This window comes from Uloborus diversus, chromosome 1, assembly GCF_026930045.1.
Source record: "Uloborus diversus isolate 005 chromosome 1, Udiv.v.3.1, whole genome shotgun sequence".
In the NCBI taxonomy this organism is placed as follows: Eukaryota; Metazoa; Arthropoda; class Arachnida; order Araneae; family Uloboridae; genus Uloborus; species Uloborus diversus.
In genome coordinates, this window is record NC_072731.1 from 17,216,467 (window position 1) to 17,235,527 (window position 19,061).

Genomic DNA, 19,061 nt, shown 5'->3' on the forward strand with positions numbered 1-19,061 from the left:
TTTAAATACCAATTGCCCCTCACGAACTTATCGCCCCCTTGAAGTGCCAAATCTCCCCTTTGGGGGTTATCACCCCCAGGGTTGGAAACCTGTTCCAAATCATAGCAATGTATTATCATCCTAGAATAGTGTTTAGTTGATGGAAGAATAAGGATGGAAGACACATATAGAAAAAAAAAAACTATCAACGTTCAAAAAAGGGGGGAGAAGTGAGGCTAGGTTCAAATTCAAAAATGGGTAACGCCATCCATCCTCGACTACACTACCTGTCTAAGCTTAATTTAAAGCAAATTTGTGGAATGTACTTGATTGAAATTAGTAGCAATTGTTAGTAATTCCTTCAATTCTATATTATTGTTTTTAGAAAATGACATTCACGGACTCACCCCCACTGCCCCCCTAGCAAATCCGCCACTGGCTTGAGTGTATGTATGCACTTAAATATTGTTACAAATCCTGTAAATAGTAATTATTGTAGTAACATAACCTGTGAATAGTTTCCCGTAATGAATATACAACCCCTTTTTCATTTGGCTAAAGTATACGACCCCTATTTTCTTTTCTTTTCATTGATAACGGTCTACGCATTTCGGGAAGCCGAAAGAAGCGTGTGGAATATTTGAGAAATTTCTTTTCGGTGTCTATATAAGCCGTTAGCGATGGATAAACAGTGAGTTTCGATTGATATTTCGAACTGAGAGCATTTTTGCTCTGTTTATTGCGAGGCATTTCGCAGTATTGTTTTCGTATTTGGAAGTAAATACGTGTGTAAACGTTGAGTTTACGGTGTTGTGTGATAATTGCTTAATTGCTGATGAATAATTTAGCAGTTGTTGATGATATTTCCTGTACATAGTGTAAATAAATTTCCTGTGTTTTTATCAAGAACTGTGTCATCCTTTCAAGAAAGTGGAAGTCGCACCGAATCCGTTACAATTTGGCGCCCAACGTGGGGCTACTTCAGGACTTTCTTGCAGTAAGCGTGACTTTGGACATTTTTTCATAAAGACTTTTTAAATTTTGACTTTATTTTTATGGTGATTACTCACGCAATGGATGAACAATTAAAACAACTGCTTGATGCAATCAACTCTGTGAAGAGTGATATGGCGGCTAATCAAGAACAATTAAAAAGTGACTTGACTGCAAGTTTTACAGCTAATCAAGAACAATTAAAAAATGATATGGCAGCTAATCAAGAACAATTAAAAAAATGATATGGCAGCTAATCAAGAACAATTAAAAAATGATATGGCGGCTAATCAAAACCAATTGAAAAGTGATTTAACGGTGCTGAAAAATGACCTAGTTCCTAACCAAGAGGAAATTAAAAACGATCTTACTTCGGTAAAGACCGTGATGGAAAATAAATTTAATGAGATAGAGCATCGAGTTGATGCTATTGAAGGAAAGTTTGAGGCAGTTGAAGGCCGATTCATCGCAGTGGAAAATAAAATCGAAGAGAAATTTGAAGAAAAATTAAGTTCCGTTGAAGGCCGACGCAATGCTGTAGAAAATAAACTGGAAGAAGAAGATAGAAAATTTCATCAACTTAAAGAAGACATCTTTAAAGACCTGGAAAGGAGATTGGCGACCGCGGAAAGCAGCTCTGTACAGTTTGGCGCTCCCACATCGGTTGCTCGACCGTCCATTAAACTTGCCACCTTTGATGGGAAAACTTCGTGGCAGGTTTACAAAACTCAGTTCATGATAGTGGCGGAAGCGAACGGATGGGACTCTGCTACCAAGGCCTGCCATCTTGCAGCATCCCTGAGAGGTGACGCAGCGGACATTCTTCAGACCCTTCCGGACGGCCAGCGCCTGGATTTCGCCGCCCTCACATCTGCGTTGGAGCTTCGCTTCGGTGAGAAGTGCCAGAAAGATTTCAGCCGACTCCAGTTGAAGTCCCGTTTCCAGAAAACCGGGGAAACCCTGCACGAGCTCGCGGCGGACATCGAGAGACTGTCTCATCTTGCTTTTTGTGACTGTCCTGCCGATGTTCGAGACAACCTGGCACTCAACTATTACATCGACGGGGTTCGAGATCCGGAAATCCAGAAAGCTCTACGGATGGCGGATGTCAAAGACCTGAATTCTGCTGTTGTGTATGCGATGAGATACGAAGCCGCCCAAGAAGCAACCCGTGTGGTTAGCCATCGAATCCGGACTCAGGAAGCTGATTAGCCTGATTCCAGGTCGTCCAACCTCGCTGAACTTGAGAGACAACTCGGTGACTTGGAGAGACATCTGAGCAGCATAACAGCCCAAAAGAAACAAGAGCAGAAGTGCTGGAAATGCGGTAGTGAAGGACACCTGCGAAGGAGTTGTCCGGCTTGCCAAGATACGCGAGGGAAGGAAATCACCACCACCAGAGCTCTGCAGATTTCCTCTTCTAGTAGTGGCAGTGATGGACTTTTCATTTACGCACATGTAAATGGGAACCCCTGCAGACTGATTGTCGACACTGGAGCCAATGTGACAATCATTAGGACAGATATGGCTCGTGAATTTGGATTGAAACTGCTGTGGACATCGCCACGCGTAAGTCTCCAGACTGTGACAGGTGACAAAATCGAGATTGACGGTAAAGTGGACTTGGAAATAGTGTTTGGGAATACCACCTACCATCATACGGCATTCGTCGCTAATATCACGGACCCCTTCATTCTCGGATTGGACTTTTTGAAGAAATATGACTTCACTCTCGACTTCAAGACTAATGAGCTGCACTCGATGAGAGAAGACATAGCCTTTTTCCCTGCAGAAAGTGATGTAAAATCCGCTCATCAAATAATAGCCCAAACAGATTTATCGATTCCCTCAAGGTCAGAATCATTAATACCTGGCTCCCTTGAAGAAAGCAATAGTTTTCGATTTGGACTCATTGAATACCCTAACCTAAGCAATAGCCTAAAAGGAGTGCTGGTAGCATCTACGCTTGTGGACCTTTCTAAGGATGTAATTCCTGTGAGAGTCGCCAACGTGAGTGAAAGGCCAAGGAATATCCGAAAAGGTGAAGTGTTGGCAACTTGTACTCCAGTAAACTGCATCATTAGAAGAATCAATTCCCCCGAGACTGTGTCTTCCGAGTCCTTGACATCAAAGTTAATTGGGAGTGGGCCGTTATCGACAGATCAAAGAACTGCTGCGGAACAATTGGTGGATGACTTCAAGCATCTGTTTTCATCTACATCGGAGGATGTTGGCCGTACGAATTTAACGCAGCATAGGATTTACACTGGAGAACACCCCCCTATTAAACAGCATCCAAGACGACTACCGTTCGCCAAGAAAGAAGAGGTTGAGACCCTCCTGAAAGAGATGAATGAGAATGATGTAATCGAACCCTCTTCCAGTCCTTGGGCCTCTCCCATCGTCTTAGTCCGAAAGAAAGATGGCTCCACCAGATTTTGTGTCGATTACCGACGGCTGAATGAAATCACCAAGAAAGACAGCTACCCTCTTCCACGGATAGACGACACCTTGGACGCTCTTTCCGGACACAAGTGGTTTTCGACCCTGGACTTGAAGAGCGGCTACTGGCAGGTTGAGATACACCCTGATGACCGAGAGAAGACAGCGTTTACAACTGGACAAGGCTTATGGCAGTTTAAAGTGATGCCCTTCGGCCTCTGCACTGCACCAGCTACGTTCGAGCGTCTTATGGAGACAGTGTTAAGAGGACTTTCTTACGAATCCTGTCTGGTCTACTTAGACGATATCATCATCGTGGGACGCAGTTTCGAAGAACATCTGGCAAATCTTAGGAAGGTGCTGCAAAAGCTTAAGGAAGCCAATCTGAAGTTAAGCCCGTCCAAATGTAATTTGTTCCGCCGGGAAGTGAACTACCTTGGTCACATCATCTTTTCTGAGGGTGTACAAACCGATCCAGAAAAGGTATCCGCGGTCAAGAGTTGGAGTCGTCCCGAAAACATCCATCAGCTGCGAAGTTTTCTGGGGCTCTGCACGTACTATAGGAAGTTTGTGAAGGGTTTTTCCAACATTGCACGACCTTTGCATAAGCTGACGGAGAGCAAGCAAAAGTTTGAATGGTCCAAAGAATGCGAAGATGCATTTCTACGACTGATGGAGGCTTTAACATCGACGCCTATCCTCGCCTATCCTCAGAATGAAAAATCCTTCATCCTAGACACTGATGCGAGCAACGAAGGCATCGGAGCTGTTTTATCCCAAGAAATTGACGGAAATGAACATGTCATCGCTTACTGGAGCAAATGCTTATCAAAGTCGGAGCGGAATTACTGCGTCACCAGAAAGGAGTTACTGGCCATAGTGAAAGCTGTAGAACACTTCCATCATTACCTCTACGGCCGAAAATTTCTGCTTCGGACAGATCATGCCTCATTAACTTGGCTTTTGAACTTCAAAAATCCGGAAGGTCAGATAGCCAGATGGATACAGCGGCTCCAGGAATATGACATGGAGATCAAGCATCGAAAAGGGTTATCTCACGGTAATGCTGACGCTTTATCAAGGAGACCCTGTCCTGAGAACTGCCACTATTGTTCCCGAATCGAGAAACAGTATGGAACGACTAGCCCTACCGCCTATCAGGTGACTGTGACTCCAATATCATCAGAACCTGATCCATGGAGTGACGACCAAGTTCGAAAAGATCAACTTGAAGACCCCGACATAAAACCAATTTTAGAGTTCATGGAAAGTGACAGTCGACGCCCTAGCTGGCAGGACGTTTCCATCTTCAGTCCTGCAACAAAAAGATACTGGGCTTTATGGAACTCACTCCATTTACGGAACGGCGTGCTACACCGGAAATGGGAATCTGACGACGGCAAAACATCTAGGTGGCAGTTACTACTTCCCCGATCAAGGATTTCAGATGTTCTGAAAGAAATACATAGTAGTGCGACTGGAGGACATTTTGGTGTCTTGAAAACCCTCAATAAAGTTCGGGAACGCTTCTTCTGGAGCAAGGCGAAGGATGACGTGGAGAAGTGGTGCCATTCTTGTGACGCCTGTGCTGCTCGTAAAGGACCAAAGAAGAGAAGCAGAGGGAAGCTACATCTGTACAACGTTGGAGCTCCTTTCGAACGAATTGGGATCGACATCCTGGGTCCTCTACCAAGGACTGCTGATGGGAACAAATACATTCTTGTTTCCATCGACTACTTCACCAAATGGCCGGAAGCATATCCCATTCCAGATCAAGAGGCTACCACCGTAGCAGAGACTCTAGTCCAACATTGGATCTCGAGATATGGAACACCTTTGCAGATTCATTCCGATCAAGGGAGGAATTTCATCTCTGCTGTGTTTAAGGGCCTATGTCAAATTTTCGGAATTGAGAAAACTAGGACAACACCACTACACCCACAATCGGACGGCATGGTGGAGAGATTTAACCGCACAATCCTGAATAATCTCTCACTTATGGTATACAGAAATCAACAGGATTGGGACAAGAAGCTGCCTTTGTTCCTGCTGGCCTACCGCAGTGCTGTCCACGAGACTACCGGATATGCCCCATCTCAGATGCTCTTCGGACGAGAGCTCCGGCTACCTTGTGATCTCGTCTTCGGTCGTCCTCCGGATGCGCCTTCATCGCCTGAGGAGTACATCCAGGATCTCCAGGCCCGGTTGGAAGACGTTCATAACTTCGCACGGGAGCGAATCAACATCGCGACGGAGAAGATGAAGACCCGATACGACACAAGGTCTACTGGACATGAATTCAACGAAGGCGACAAGGTTTGGTTATGGAATCCCATCCGACGGAAAGGTTTGTCACCCAAATTGCAGTCGCATTGGGATGGACCCTACAAAGTCCTTAACCGACTAAATGACGTCGTAGTTAGGATCCAAAAATCACCTAATGCAAAACCTAGGGTTGTACATTATGATCGGTTAGCCCCATACTATGGCCATAGTTCATGAGTATTACGTAAACAACCATGGTTGATAACATAAAAGTTGTAGATAATTTTTTGCTTTTAATGTTTAGTAATATTTCTTGTTATTATTGTGTTTTCTGTATCTGTTAGTTATTAATTAATGTGTATATTTGTAAACTTGTGATAGAAGTTTTGCACCCTTTCTGGGGATTGTACTGCCCGGGACGTGCAGTCCTTAGGAAGGGGGCAATGTTACAAATCCTGTAAATAGTAATTATTGTAGTAACGTAACCTGTAAATAGTTTCCCGTAATGAATATACAACCCCTTTTTCATTCGGCTAAAGTATACGACCCCTATTTTCTTTTCTTTTCATTGATAACGGTCTACGCATTTCGGGAAGCCGAAAGAAGCGTGTGGAATATTTGAGAAATTTCTTTTCGGTGTCTATATAAGCCGTTAGCGATGGATAAACAGTGAGTTTCGATTGATATTTCGAACTGAGAGCATTTTTGCTCTGTTTATTGCGAGGCATTTCGCAGTATTGTTTTCGTATTTGGAAGTAAATACGTGTGTAAACGTTGAGTTTACGGTGTTGTGTGATAATTGCTTAATTGCTGATGAATAATTTAGCAGTTGTTGATGATATTTCCTGTACATAGTGTAAATAAATTTCCTGTGTTTTTATCAAGAACTGTGTCATCCTTTCAAGAAAGTGGAAGTCGCACCGAATCCGTTACAATATTGTTGGGCTGAAGTTAAGAGAACAACCTCCTCGGTTCCCCCCCTTTATCTGGGGAGAAGAACCGACTCTACTAACTACTTGCCACAGTACCAAGGCAACAGTAACACTGGCCGTGTGAGAGAACTGCTGAATACTGTTGTCTTTCACCCGGATGAACCAACAGGGCCGATCCTAGGGTGTCGGCCGCCCGTGTGCAAGGACCTAATATGCTGCCCCTCAAGAGTAATTTGCATATTTTGACTAATCTTTAACGTCTATATAAATCTTTCTTTAAATTTCTACACCAAGTTTGAATTTAAAAAAAGGGGGGGGGGAAGGAACAGAAGAATGATCTTATAAAAAGGGAGAAATTTTTTATAGTAAGAAAATATGTGCAATTTATATCTTTAAAGAAAGTTATATATATACCAAAATTTACTAGTCGTAAAAACGCATTTTATAGTAAGATAAATAAATACCTTTGTGCTTTTGTAAAGAAACGAAAAGTAACAACATATAAAAAGCACAAATTCGCAGATTACCATCTGCGAATTCGTGCTTTTTTTTGTACGTTGTTACTTTTCGCATTTTATAGTATTTCTTCGGTGACATCAGAGAAGGGACGAAGGAAGGGGAAGCGTGGGGAGAGGTGTCAGGGGTTCAGGGGAGGAGGATTGCTCCAAGGAAATTATCGAAATTGGCGTAATATTTTTAGTTGAACTTTAGTTGTGTTTGGTTGCAAGGACAAAAGAGTCAAGTATATTCAAGGTGCATGGAGAAATTTTCAAAATTGAAGTCAAATATCGCAATTACAGGAACTTTTTCGAGATTTTAGGTGAAAGTAATGTTGTAGTTCTTTCCTAAAATTATTTCAAAATTGAAATCAATTTGAAGCTATTTTTTAAGACCGTAGCTTAGGAAGGATCGGCATTCTTCCCGAAAAATCTCCGAAACTGAAATTTTAAACCTGCAATTTTGGGTTATCTTTGTTGACGTTGCAAGAGGATGGGAGATTCAATAGTCTCCCATCGAAAAATGTCGAAATATAAGTTTAAAACGCAAATTTAGGCCGTCTTTGGTGACGGTAGGGGATCTGGCGGCTATCCTCCAATAATTTCTCGGCACTATTTTTTCAAAAACCCGTTTTTGGCTAGATTAGAAAACAATAGGGGAAACGTGAAAATATTCCAAACCAAAATATTTTTTTGGAACTGAAATCCATTATAGGCTATTTTTGGGAAAGAAGGATTTTGGAGCACTTAAGCGGATATTTCTAAAATCGCAATTTTATATTATCTTTGGTGACGTTAACAAAACTGGGAAGTTTTTACAGATCTTCCAGATATTTTTCAACTTTAATATCTGAAAAATATAACTATAGACTTTTGTCCACCTCCCCTCGATGATCGATGGATATGCCCTAGCGCCGTGAAAAGTGACATAAGCCTGGCAGTTCTCCTCCGGAATTCTTTAGAAATAAAAGTCCCAAAATCCTATTTTATACATTGTTTGATAACGATGGGACTAAGAGTGGGCGGGGGTTCAGTGTGCCCTCACGAACTGTGTTTTTGAAACTGAAGTCAATTTCAATTTAGGCAGCCTAGTTTAGCCAGGAAGCTGCGGCTCCAAGGAACCGTCTAAAAACAAAATTTTCAGGTATAGTGATTGCGTTGGAGAAAAGGGGGATCCGGGGTCTTTCCCCAAAAGTTCTTGAAACTGATGTTTGAAAAACGCAATTTTAGTTTCTTTTTCAATACGTTAAATGAGAGGGGGTGGAATTAGGGGCTTCTCTAAAGACGCTAATTGAGACTGTCTTTGGTAGTAATGTTTGCAAATGGATTTCGGGGTCCTCCACTGCAAAAATTTCGAAAAATGCCAAAGCAATTTTATATGACGTTTGATGATAGGAAGGTTGTCATCTGAAAACACGTTTTGGATTTTGGAGTCAACATTTTTAGGCTATGTTTGATTAAGTTAAGGTGGAAGAGGTGAATCAGAGACTTAATTGGATCCTTAGGATCAATGGTTCAACCAGCGAAATTTTCCGAAAGTTAAGTCCTAGAAACGCAATTTTAAGCCTTGTTTAGTTTCGTCAAGGAGGTCATGGCATCCTTTTGGATCTTCGTTTCGGAGCTACATTTAAATTTGCTTCCCGGGGCAAGGGCCCTGTCCTCCTACCTGATCTGAAACCGGGCAGTTCATTCAAGATTTTAATCGGAAAAATTGTCGTAAAAGGGGAAAAGTACAACATCTTGATTTGTCATGCATATAAGTTACTCTCAAGGGAGTCGCAATTTTCCACTTTCTCTCCACGCATCCACGATTGTTAAACACAGAGTTTGTTACGTAGTTTGTTGTTTGAATTGCTTGCGAGAGTATCTAATCAGTATTGCTTTTTTTTAATAAATAAAATATGTCTTCATTGTTTAGGTCTATAAAAATTCCGGCGGTAAACATTAGTGGCCGCCCTAGGTTCTCTTTTTAGACGCCACCATTTCATGCTTCAGAAGGGGGCTTTTCTCCTCCCCTGTATCCATGCCTGATTACAGGTTCTGTCAAACTTTGCAACCAAATGAAGCATATGCGTTAAGAGTACATAGTAATGGACAATAAACCAACACAATGTTCCCTAACATTCTATTTTTTTAAAACTATGCTATGCTGTCGGGAAATCGACACATACTTTGATAGTTGAACATTTAAAAATCAGCATATTTATTCTACTAATTATAAGTTATCATGTGAGAAATTCTTGAGGAATTTTGCTTGATTATAAGAACTATATGATGCGGCCTGCAGCCGCCCTTGTGCGGCGCACACTGGATCGGCCCAGTGAACCAAACTTGATCTCCGGTACAAATCATGGGAGCTACTCACCGCTTTTCCTTCATTATATCGCAAACCTAAGGTTTCAAGTTTAAAGTTGCAAAAATAAGTAGCTTTTTCGGTGGGTTTACACAGATACAGAAGTATGAAACAGCAGCCATTTATATTCTGCTAGTGTAAGTTTTAGCCAAATGCAGTGGTTTTCCAGTGCAAAAGGGCTCACGATCTCTACACTAGTATAATAACTTTTCAATTACTATTGCGGTAAACAATAACACTGATTTCTCGTAGTTTTATCAATGTATTTTATTGAATTATAAAACTTCCCAATTAATGCTTAAAAATAATTAAAAGGGAAACTTTGTTGTTTAAAAACATTGCAATGATGTTTAAATTACACGAAGAGATATAAAACTTGCAGACAGGATAAAATACTTTTCAACTTTTCGCATTTGAGGTAAATGTTTTAATTATAACGTGGTTTGTTGGTCAGGGGCAGAAAAGGATGCCTTACAAGCGAAGCACTAATACTGGTGAGACAAAAAACAATGCAATAACTATTGACATGAAATATTTTCGCTGTCAACTTACTCGAAATAAAATAGAAACATGTTTACCAGTTTACCAGACGCGATCGTTGTGATTCGTGATAAATGCGCATGCGTGTTGTGACATCTTATCGGTCAAAATTACAGTTATATATTGTTATTTATATTTAATGAAATTTCTACTTATCGTTTTTGATTAATTTTAAAATTGAATGATTTATCTTAAAATTTTCAAGAAAAAGCCTTTTTTTCTTGTTACTTCCTCATGTTTAACAAACAAGAAAGAAATATACTATGATATTTCTGTTTTTTCTGATTTCTATTTTGCTAAGTCTGTTCTTGGAAAAAATTTGCAAGAAAATTACCTTTTTTTCATTATGAACATTTTTTCTCCTCTTTCTTCAAAGTTTACGAAATCCTTAGCATACTTTTATAAAAAGTGACTGCAAAATTCAAAATCATGAATATCAAGAAGAAATTTTAGCTCTGTTAATCTGCCTATAATTATAAAAATTCATAAAGAGATGTATTCCAATTTATTTTTCAATTAAACTTTTTTTCATATCCGGAATCTGCCAGTTACGTCACCATTTACGGAAGTGAAGTAGCCATCGCCCATCTACCGTGAGAGTTGATTATCGTATTGACTTTTTTAGGGTATTTTTTCGACTCGTGGGTGAGTTTTATCCCTCTTGCACGAATTAAAATGCTTTAATTAACTGTTCACTTTTCAGTAGAACAGGAATAATATTGGTTTGTGCTTGCTTTTGCTTACGAGTATGCTAGCGGCTAGAATTGAAATTTTAGCAGCTGACAATTACATATGATTGACACCTACAAACCAATTTTTTTTTATGAAATGCATCCGATAATGTAAGCAACCAGCGAATTGAATTGATTCAGCTCTTGCATCGAAACTGGTGGTAGACTCGTTATTTTACACCAGATGTACTAAACACTTTTATAAAACGAAAATTTCCTCGAAGCCTTACTAATACTGCAGATAAAATGCTTTGGAACCTTCTTCGAGCATTTATTATTTAAAAATGAACTTTCGAATGGTTCTGTTGTGCTTTTTAGAGAATTGCATTATCATCTATGTAGTAAATTCATCTTTATCGTTCTAATTAAAGAATTAAGTTTTGTAAAAACCACACCTACTTGACTGAGGATCTAATTATTTCTTTAGTTTGAAGGTGTTTGTCACGCGATCTCTAGTGCATTGCAAATTACTTTAGTATTAAATTTTTTCTAACTGATTGTATTATCAAGTGAAGCATTTTAGCTAAGGATTGCATTTTTTACATAAAGGCTTTGCATTTTTAATAAATCTGTTATTTTAATGCAGTTTTGTATTTTTGCTTAAACTTTGTCATTGTACAAAAGGATATATAACAGTATATGTTTTATTCTTCGAAAAAGTAAATGTAACATGATCTTTGTTTTTTTATTCATGCATGGCATGGTGTTTTTCTTTCGTTCCTGTAGCTTAATATAGTATGAACTTACTGAATTGTTACTTAAAGAGATTGGTGAAGTGTTTCCATTTTTTCAAAGGATATTGGGAATAAGCAGTTGTTAATCTTATTTTAAGACCAAAACCTCTGATTTGACGCCTAGATTTCTGAACCTAGTTCCCAAATTTGTGTTTAAGTTTTTGATTGCATTGAAGTTTTTTTTTTGTTCCTGACTCATTATGATTGAGAACCTCAACTTGCATGTCGAAATCGATTTCTGCATATTTTAGATTAAAAAATATATATATGCTACTGGCAATTATAGTATTTTTCTTAGTTAATGATTTTTTAGACTGATATGTAACTAATGTCATATACTCCACCCTTGGCAACTTTTTCCTGTTGGTGCCAAGAAAGCGTCGCCAAGAAAACGATGTATGACGACATATGTCATACATCGTTTTTAGCGATGCTTTTTTATCAACAAGAGGAAAAATTCAGATAAAAAACATACTCAAAGCTCTTCAGACAATAATATATGTAAAAACAACATAAAACCACAGCAAAAAAACATTGTGAATATTTGTTTCAAAAATACCCGAAACTAGAAAGTTTTTGCACACACAATTACTATTAGGTATTTAAAATCTTAAATTAACGAATTATTATCACAGCTCACCAAAGAAATATGTTCCAATAGAAATAAAACCTATTTTCCAACATGCATTTCGTCGGACAAAAACAATTCCCATACTCTACTAAAAAAGAGCAAAGCGATTCATTATGCAATGTTTAAAGCAGAAAACATCCCCAAAATATAACTATTTCAGCCAAAAAAAAAAATGCTTAGTTATTCAAATTTTGATGTATGAAAAGTAAAAATGTCTCGACAGAACATCCCAAACATAAACAATACAAAAATACCGTACATTAATTTGCTATCCAAAAATACTTTCAAAATACCTACTAAAAATATCTACTATATTTTACATAAAACAACACCTTCACATTTTTATAAAATCGTAGAGTCAACTTATTTTCAGAAATTCAGCACCTAAAGGAGGTACGTTTACAGAATATGCTTCAATAGTTCTTGGCATCAATAAAAATTAACTTTTAGAATAAAATAACTGTATTTTTTTGTAAAATAAATTTACATGCAGTAAATATAAAGTTAAAAACTACAAGAAACCCTCAAGATTTTTTAAAAACATAAAGAATTTCGGAAGTGAGTTTTTTTTAAATTATAAAATAATGACTTACGATTTTGTTGTATAAATCCTCACACTCAGTCTGAAACAACATGTGAAACAATGCGCCTTACCGATACACACCCCAAGTTGGATTTTACTCTTATTTAACCATAGAGTTTAAAGAAACTGGCATTTTCTAATATTTGTTCATAAAAACACAACATCTGAATCTAAACCAACGTAAAATAAGCTTTCCTATAAGGTATATTGCACAAAAAAACAAGAATCTATCCAACATGGACCGCTAACAAGTAAACAAGTTTGAACAGATCTAAGATTGCCTTCTGGTTGCCAAGCACAGGTTAGTTTAGCCAGGGATACCATGCTTTAAAAGTTATCGCCTCATTGGAGAGGAAAATATTTTCAGTTTTGTGTAAAAAATCGGATGTCACCAAATGGGGGGGGGGGGGGGGGTATATCATATCTGGTACCACTGATCATTAAAAAAGCACCTAGCTTGGTCATTTTCAAGCTTAGAAACATTTCTTTTAGCACTATTGTAACATTTTAATTTAATTTCTTGTCGTATTTCTCCGCATCAGCCCACATGCCAGAAATAGGTGAGGTTGACCAGTGTATAGGAAAATTCCAATTTTTATGTCAGATAATTTGGAGTTCATTTTTCAAAAAAAAAAAAAAAAAGGCTGAAATAATTTATTTAGAAGAATAATATTTATGTGAGAAAAAGATATTGCTAATATGTGTTTGTAATTGATGCATAGCATTATGGATTTAGTATTATGCCAGTGAAATGATAAGACTTGGTAGCAATGAACGTAAGTGTAATTTTCTAAAAAGTTTCTTTATAAATCATTTCAAGTTCCATTTAAAAGTGTTAATTTATTTTTTATTCATTGAGTAACTATTTAATTCTCTGTTTAATTGTGAAATATTTTAATATTTGCTTCATTTTAATTAATTAAAAAAAGAAAACTAAGTTTCCTTCGTAAAAGATCTTTTCCATAAAGTTTGTTCTAGGCAAATCTGTCTGTAAGAAGATGATTTATATAGAAACTTGAAGTGTCACATTGGCTCTAACATTGGCCTTTTTTTAATTGTGCAAATTTTGTATGAAAAATTGTCCCATGTGAGAAAAGTGAATGTGAAATGTAAGAATCTCATGTCCAGGGCGCAAACTTGTATGCATAAAAGCAAATTGATTCAAGTAGAACTATTCCCTCAAAAAATATTAGACATCTTGTTTCAAATTTTCTATTTTTAATGTATATGAATGAGAAATATTTATTGTTTACTTACATTAGTACTTAGCCATATTTTGAAAAGATCTTACTTTCTTTCACTCTTTTAAAAACATTTACAGAAAAGTAGGCTAAGTATAATTCTCAAGTTTTGAAAAGAAATCTGATTTGTGGGAGGAGTAACTCTCTACCTCCATTATTCAACCTGTGAAACTGCCACTGGTTGTATGTTTTATCACACATGTGGTTGTTAAAGGTTAATTCAAATTATAAATTTAATCTGAATGTTCCTATGAAGATATGAAAAATGAGTCATGAGCAAATGCTCGAATGTTAGGTTGCTTTAAAGATGTAAAAATCAAATGCATATGAAGATATGTAAAAACTTTGCTTCGTAAAATGAGAGAATATAATTTTTTTTTTTTTAAAGGAATAAATACTTAAATAAAATTGTATTAACAATCCAAAATGTGTAAACAAATATAATTTAAATTCTTCAAATCCGCAAAATTCATATAAATCTTGGTTCTAAGCTGTGAATTTAAGACAGTTGACTAATTTTAATTTGAAGCATCAAAATTAGTAAAAGGAGCCAAGTATGAAGAAATATCATTTGTTTTGTGCATTGAGTTAGCTATTTCTGCAGCCATCTTGTTGTGCTGCAAACAAGGTATTTGTAATTTTTCTCTTTCACTGGTCTTTTTACAAGCTATTTACGTATACCTAAGTTTTTTTTATTTTTGTGTGTTTTTAGCATTTTTTTCATAAAGTATAAACTTATTTTCAATATTTTTTGTATTCTTCTGAGTTCAGTCCACTTCTTTTCCAAAATGACTAACCTTTATATGTATTTGCAGGTCTTGAAATTAAATTTCACCACGCCCACAATGCGAGAATATAAAATTGTAGTTTTAGGCAGCGGGGGTGTCGGCAAAAGTGCCCTGGTAAGGCTTTCCTTTTTGAATCTTATATTAATGGTTTCCATCTTGACTTCAAAACTTTTCACAATCTATGTTGCTTTTTTGCTTACGTAAATTGTCACCTTATTCTAAAATGACTACTGTCTGAAAAAAGAAAACATGTTTTTAAATAAAGTACTGTAAGTAATTGAAAAATGAAGTCCTATTTAGTCAAATATGTTGAATTGTGAGTCATGCCATCTACTACTAGACCATGTGAACATTTATTCATATGTTTTAAATGCATCAACAAAATAACATTATGGAGAAGTTTTACTCTGCAGCAAATCCATTCCAGATAATCAGTCTTTGTACATTTTCTGTATACAGTGATCTTGAAGTTGCATCCATTGTGGCCTTATTCTCAATACTGTCACACCACGGAGATAAAACTTAGCTCCCCAAATCTGAGATCTAAGGAAAAAATCGTTTTGAACGCGTTGCGTAGTCTCCAAGTTGCTTCAAGCACAAATTACGTTAGCCGAGTGTTAACTGAAGTCGAATGAAATGGCAATCGTCATTGGGTACAGTGACTCACGTGACATTTTCTTCCCTACTGCATTCCATGTGGTAGCTAAATTTGCATGCTGAAGAATGTTCGACATAAGAATTGGAGTAGCAAAATGGATCTTATGCATGCAATTTTTTAATCACTCAATTTGTAATTTAATAAAACTAAAAGGCATTTTTTTTTCTGGAAAGAAATGCTATTAAGATGAGATAAAAACTAATTTATTCTTAACATCTGACGCTTAATTCAGTAATATAGTGATATTCTTGGCAGGGGCGGATGCACAAATAATTTTTGGAGGGGGCCCAAGTAAAATGCTCAACCCCATTCCCTTTTAATTTTTCATAGCGAAGTTTTCATTACTTTATTTTCAAATGTGTTTTTTCTTTTTCCAGGATGCCTTAAGGTCAACTAATATACTTTTAAATACATAAATACTGTGCACTTTTCTACTTAGAATAAGGAAGTAAAATATCTTTAACATTTCAAGCCAATTAAACACTAAGTGCTATATAATTTCACTAAGATGCTGCAAAATGAGCGGCTTTACTTATGATCATTTTCATAATGATTATGACATGAGGACAAGGTTATTAAATAAATCCATACCTCATTTGATTTTTTTAAATGAATTTATATTCTAACTAGAAACTATTATTTAAATAAGAAAAGTTATAGCTTTATAATAGGTTTTGTTGAAGAATTCAGAAGCTACTTTGAATTTCAAAGCAGTTGCTGATTTGTTCTTAAAAATTTAAACACTATATCAGGGGTGGATACAGGATTTCATTTTAAGAATAAGATATTGCATAAAATATCAGAAAGTATGTCATTCTTATTACTGTGCATAAACTAGACAACACACACAGTTACACAAAAAAGTTTTGCAAGTGTAAATTATTTAAAATTAACTTTTGGCAACAAAATCTTTACAGCTGCTTATATTACCTTTTCTTGTACTTTGAATGCAATTGTATGTCTGGTTTAAGTTTTTGATAGTTAGTGAAGAATATGGATGACCGTTAACATGCCACAGTGTGGCACATTGGAGTACTAACAGTGGCATTCAAAAACTACTGAAAAGTTCTAAAAATTAAAAAAAAATGACCTTTCTTGCACAAATTCCTTCGCCATTTAACATTCTAACTCTTTATGCTGATTTGCCATTTTATTTTATCTGTTGCTACTGTCTGTTTTCTTTAGCTGACGACCAAACGCCACGACCTTGAGGGTCACAGATCTAGACGAAATTCTGGGTTTAGGTCAGTTAGCACTAGATAGCTGCAATAGGGGTCCAAAGTTGCTAGTTCAGCTTGAGAAGTGTAATAGCATTTTCTTTGGAATTGTGAAGCTTTGGCACTAAATTTGCTCTCCTAATATCTTTTGCGTCTTTTGTTAATACAATATAGGGGCAGGGAAATTTATTCTGTATTGTGAATGCATTCAGTTGGGTGATAATGCAATAGTAAGAAAAGGCTATAAAAGTTTAATTTGAAAGGAAAAACCATTGTTTTTTTTAGTGCTAAACTAGCAACTTTGGACCCCTATTGCAGCCAAACAAAGGCCTATGCAGTCAAACCGCTTTACCTAGGTTCATATGTAACGAGAGTTGACCTAAATCCAGAATTTTGTCAAGATATATAACCCTCAAAGTCATGCGGTTTGGTAGTGAGACCTAGCGCCCATTTGTGCATGGGTCAAGTCTGCTCTTATTTTATCAAAATAGGGAGGGAAACCCGGAAGTAAAAGGTGCAAAATAACATGCTCAACTGTTCTTCCAAAGTAGCGTTGAAAAAGACAAACATAGCAAGTGTGCGAGCGGAAAGTGCCCATCCTCAACCTATAGCCTTAAAATGGAATCTATCCTGAGTGGTAGTCTTTGCTTTTGAGAATGAACAGTACTTAACTTATTTGTCAATAAATGAAATTCTAGTAGTAATTGTTTGCAGGGCATGTTCTAGGGGTTTTCTGACAACAATTATTTTTAGTTTTCTCCTTAGATCTTCTTTCATTACTAAATGTTTATTTTCTGGAGCAGAGAGACGAATTAATAAAGACCCATTTTATTTTGAAATTTAAAGGTACATTTTAATGTTATCCTTGTTCTAAATTAGGTTTATACAGAAATTATACATAGCACCAAATCTTAATTACAATTCCTGGTAGTTTGCGTATTTATAAATGTACAGAACCTGGTTTTGTGATGGCCACAATAATATCAGTTTAGTATGTTGGAGAGATTCTTTTGTTTTAGTTTGTAACATTTGATCTTAAGTTTATATCATGTTGCTCTTATTATTTGCTAATTAAAAACTGCTCAGTTGGGCATTCAAGAAAGTGCTAACTTTGATTCTAGTATTATGTGTTAATGAGTTTTTTATGTATTTATTACAAAGTAAGCTTAATGATCGCTCAGATTTTAAATTTAATGTGCTAGTTAGGTGTTAATATACATATTTATTTTTGTTCCTTGCAGACAGTCCAGTTTGTTCAAGGTATATTCGTAGAAAAATATGATCCAACAATAGAGGACAGTTATCGTAAAGTAAGGACTATCTTTTTATTTTACCAATGTAGATTGTTTTTCTAATATTCTGTTCATTTTCTTGAAATTAGCATTCACCCCCTTGAATGCTTTGAGTTAAAAACTACAAATGTGCTGCAGTTTGTTTTATCAACTTTCAGTTATATTATGCATTTGTTTTGTACACTCATTTACTTTGTATATATTTTGGTAAGTTTACAGAGTATTCACTCATTTACCATGGAAAATCGTGATTTTCCATGTAGAATGTTTAAAAATCACAGAAACTGATGGTCAATCATAAATGTTGGGTTTGGGATCTTATCTATCTATACTACTCTTATAAAGATGAAAAATTATTTTTTGTTTGCTTGTATCGAAGAGGCTCCAAAACTACTGGACCCATTTTAACAGTTTTTTCACTATAGAAAGCTACATTATCAGGAAGTAACATAGGCTGTAATTTATTTCTAAAAAACTTCTATAATTTCTAAAATGCAGCATCGCATGACTTCCCAGCATAGCCGAAGTTTTGCGAACTTCAATTTACGATGACGTTAAGTGGCAATGGTGCCATAGCTACGTGATCTAACTGCAGTTCTTGCTTTTGCTTATTTATTTTTTTTTTAATTTAGGGATTTTATTCCTTTGTTCCCCCCCCCCCCCCACCTCAGACGTTTTGCTGTGATTATTTACCTTAGCATATTTTTGTGCTTATAATTTAAAAAAAACAGTGAGTTTTTTAATCTTTAGCACACTGCAGGGAACATAGAGGCTTTTTTTTAAATGCTATTTTAATGCGTGTGATTTTTTGCATGATCTTTGTTTTTTGTAAGGGATTAGAAGTTAGGTTAAGATAAATAGACATAGATAAGAAAATTTAGAGATAGATCATAAAAGTAGATAAATAAACAGATAAATATAGAGGTTGATATAAGTAGCTGGACAAGAAGAGATATATAGGTCCGTCATTTAAATTGGCACTTTTCAGGAGAGACAAAACAATATATTTTCTTTCCCATCTGAGTCTTGTTAACTTTTTTTCAATGTTTCAATGTAACAGATAACTTTAAGTGTAAAACTTTCCTTTGAAGTAGTTACAACAAGTAGATAGCCTGTTTTTTGGACTACAGCAAACATCAAAATTTGAATAACCCCATATTTCATATTCGTTAGTTTGGCGTGCTG

At 36.4% G+C, this 19,061-nt stretch overlaps 1 protein-coding gene across 1 annotated transcript in view; it reads left to right on the forward strand.

Annotated features, from left to right (window-relative positions):
• The first annotated feature begins 10,553 nt into the window (after positions 1-10,553).
• The window catches only part of LOC129228297 (ras-related protein Rap-1b), a 43,738-nt gene continuing 35,230 nt past the window's right edge, over positions 10,554-19,061 (forward strand). Inside the window, exons 1-3 of the mRNA XM_054862977.1 lie at positions 10,554-10,646; positions 14,737-14,823; positions 17,826-17,894. Of these exons, the coding sequence (XP_054718952.1) occupies positions 14,767-14,823; positions 17,826-17,894 (126 nt within the window). The 5' untranslated portion in view covers positions 10,554-10,646; positions 14,737-14,766. The remainder of the gene's footprint in view (positions 10,647-14,736; positions 14,824-17,825; positions 17,895-19,061) is intronic.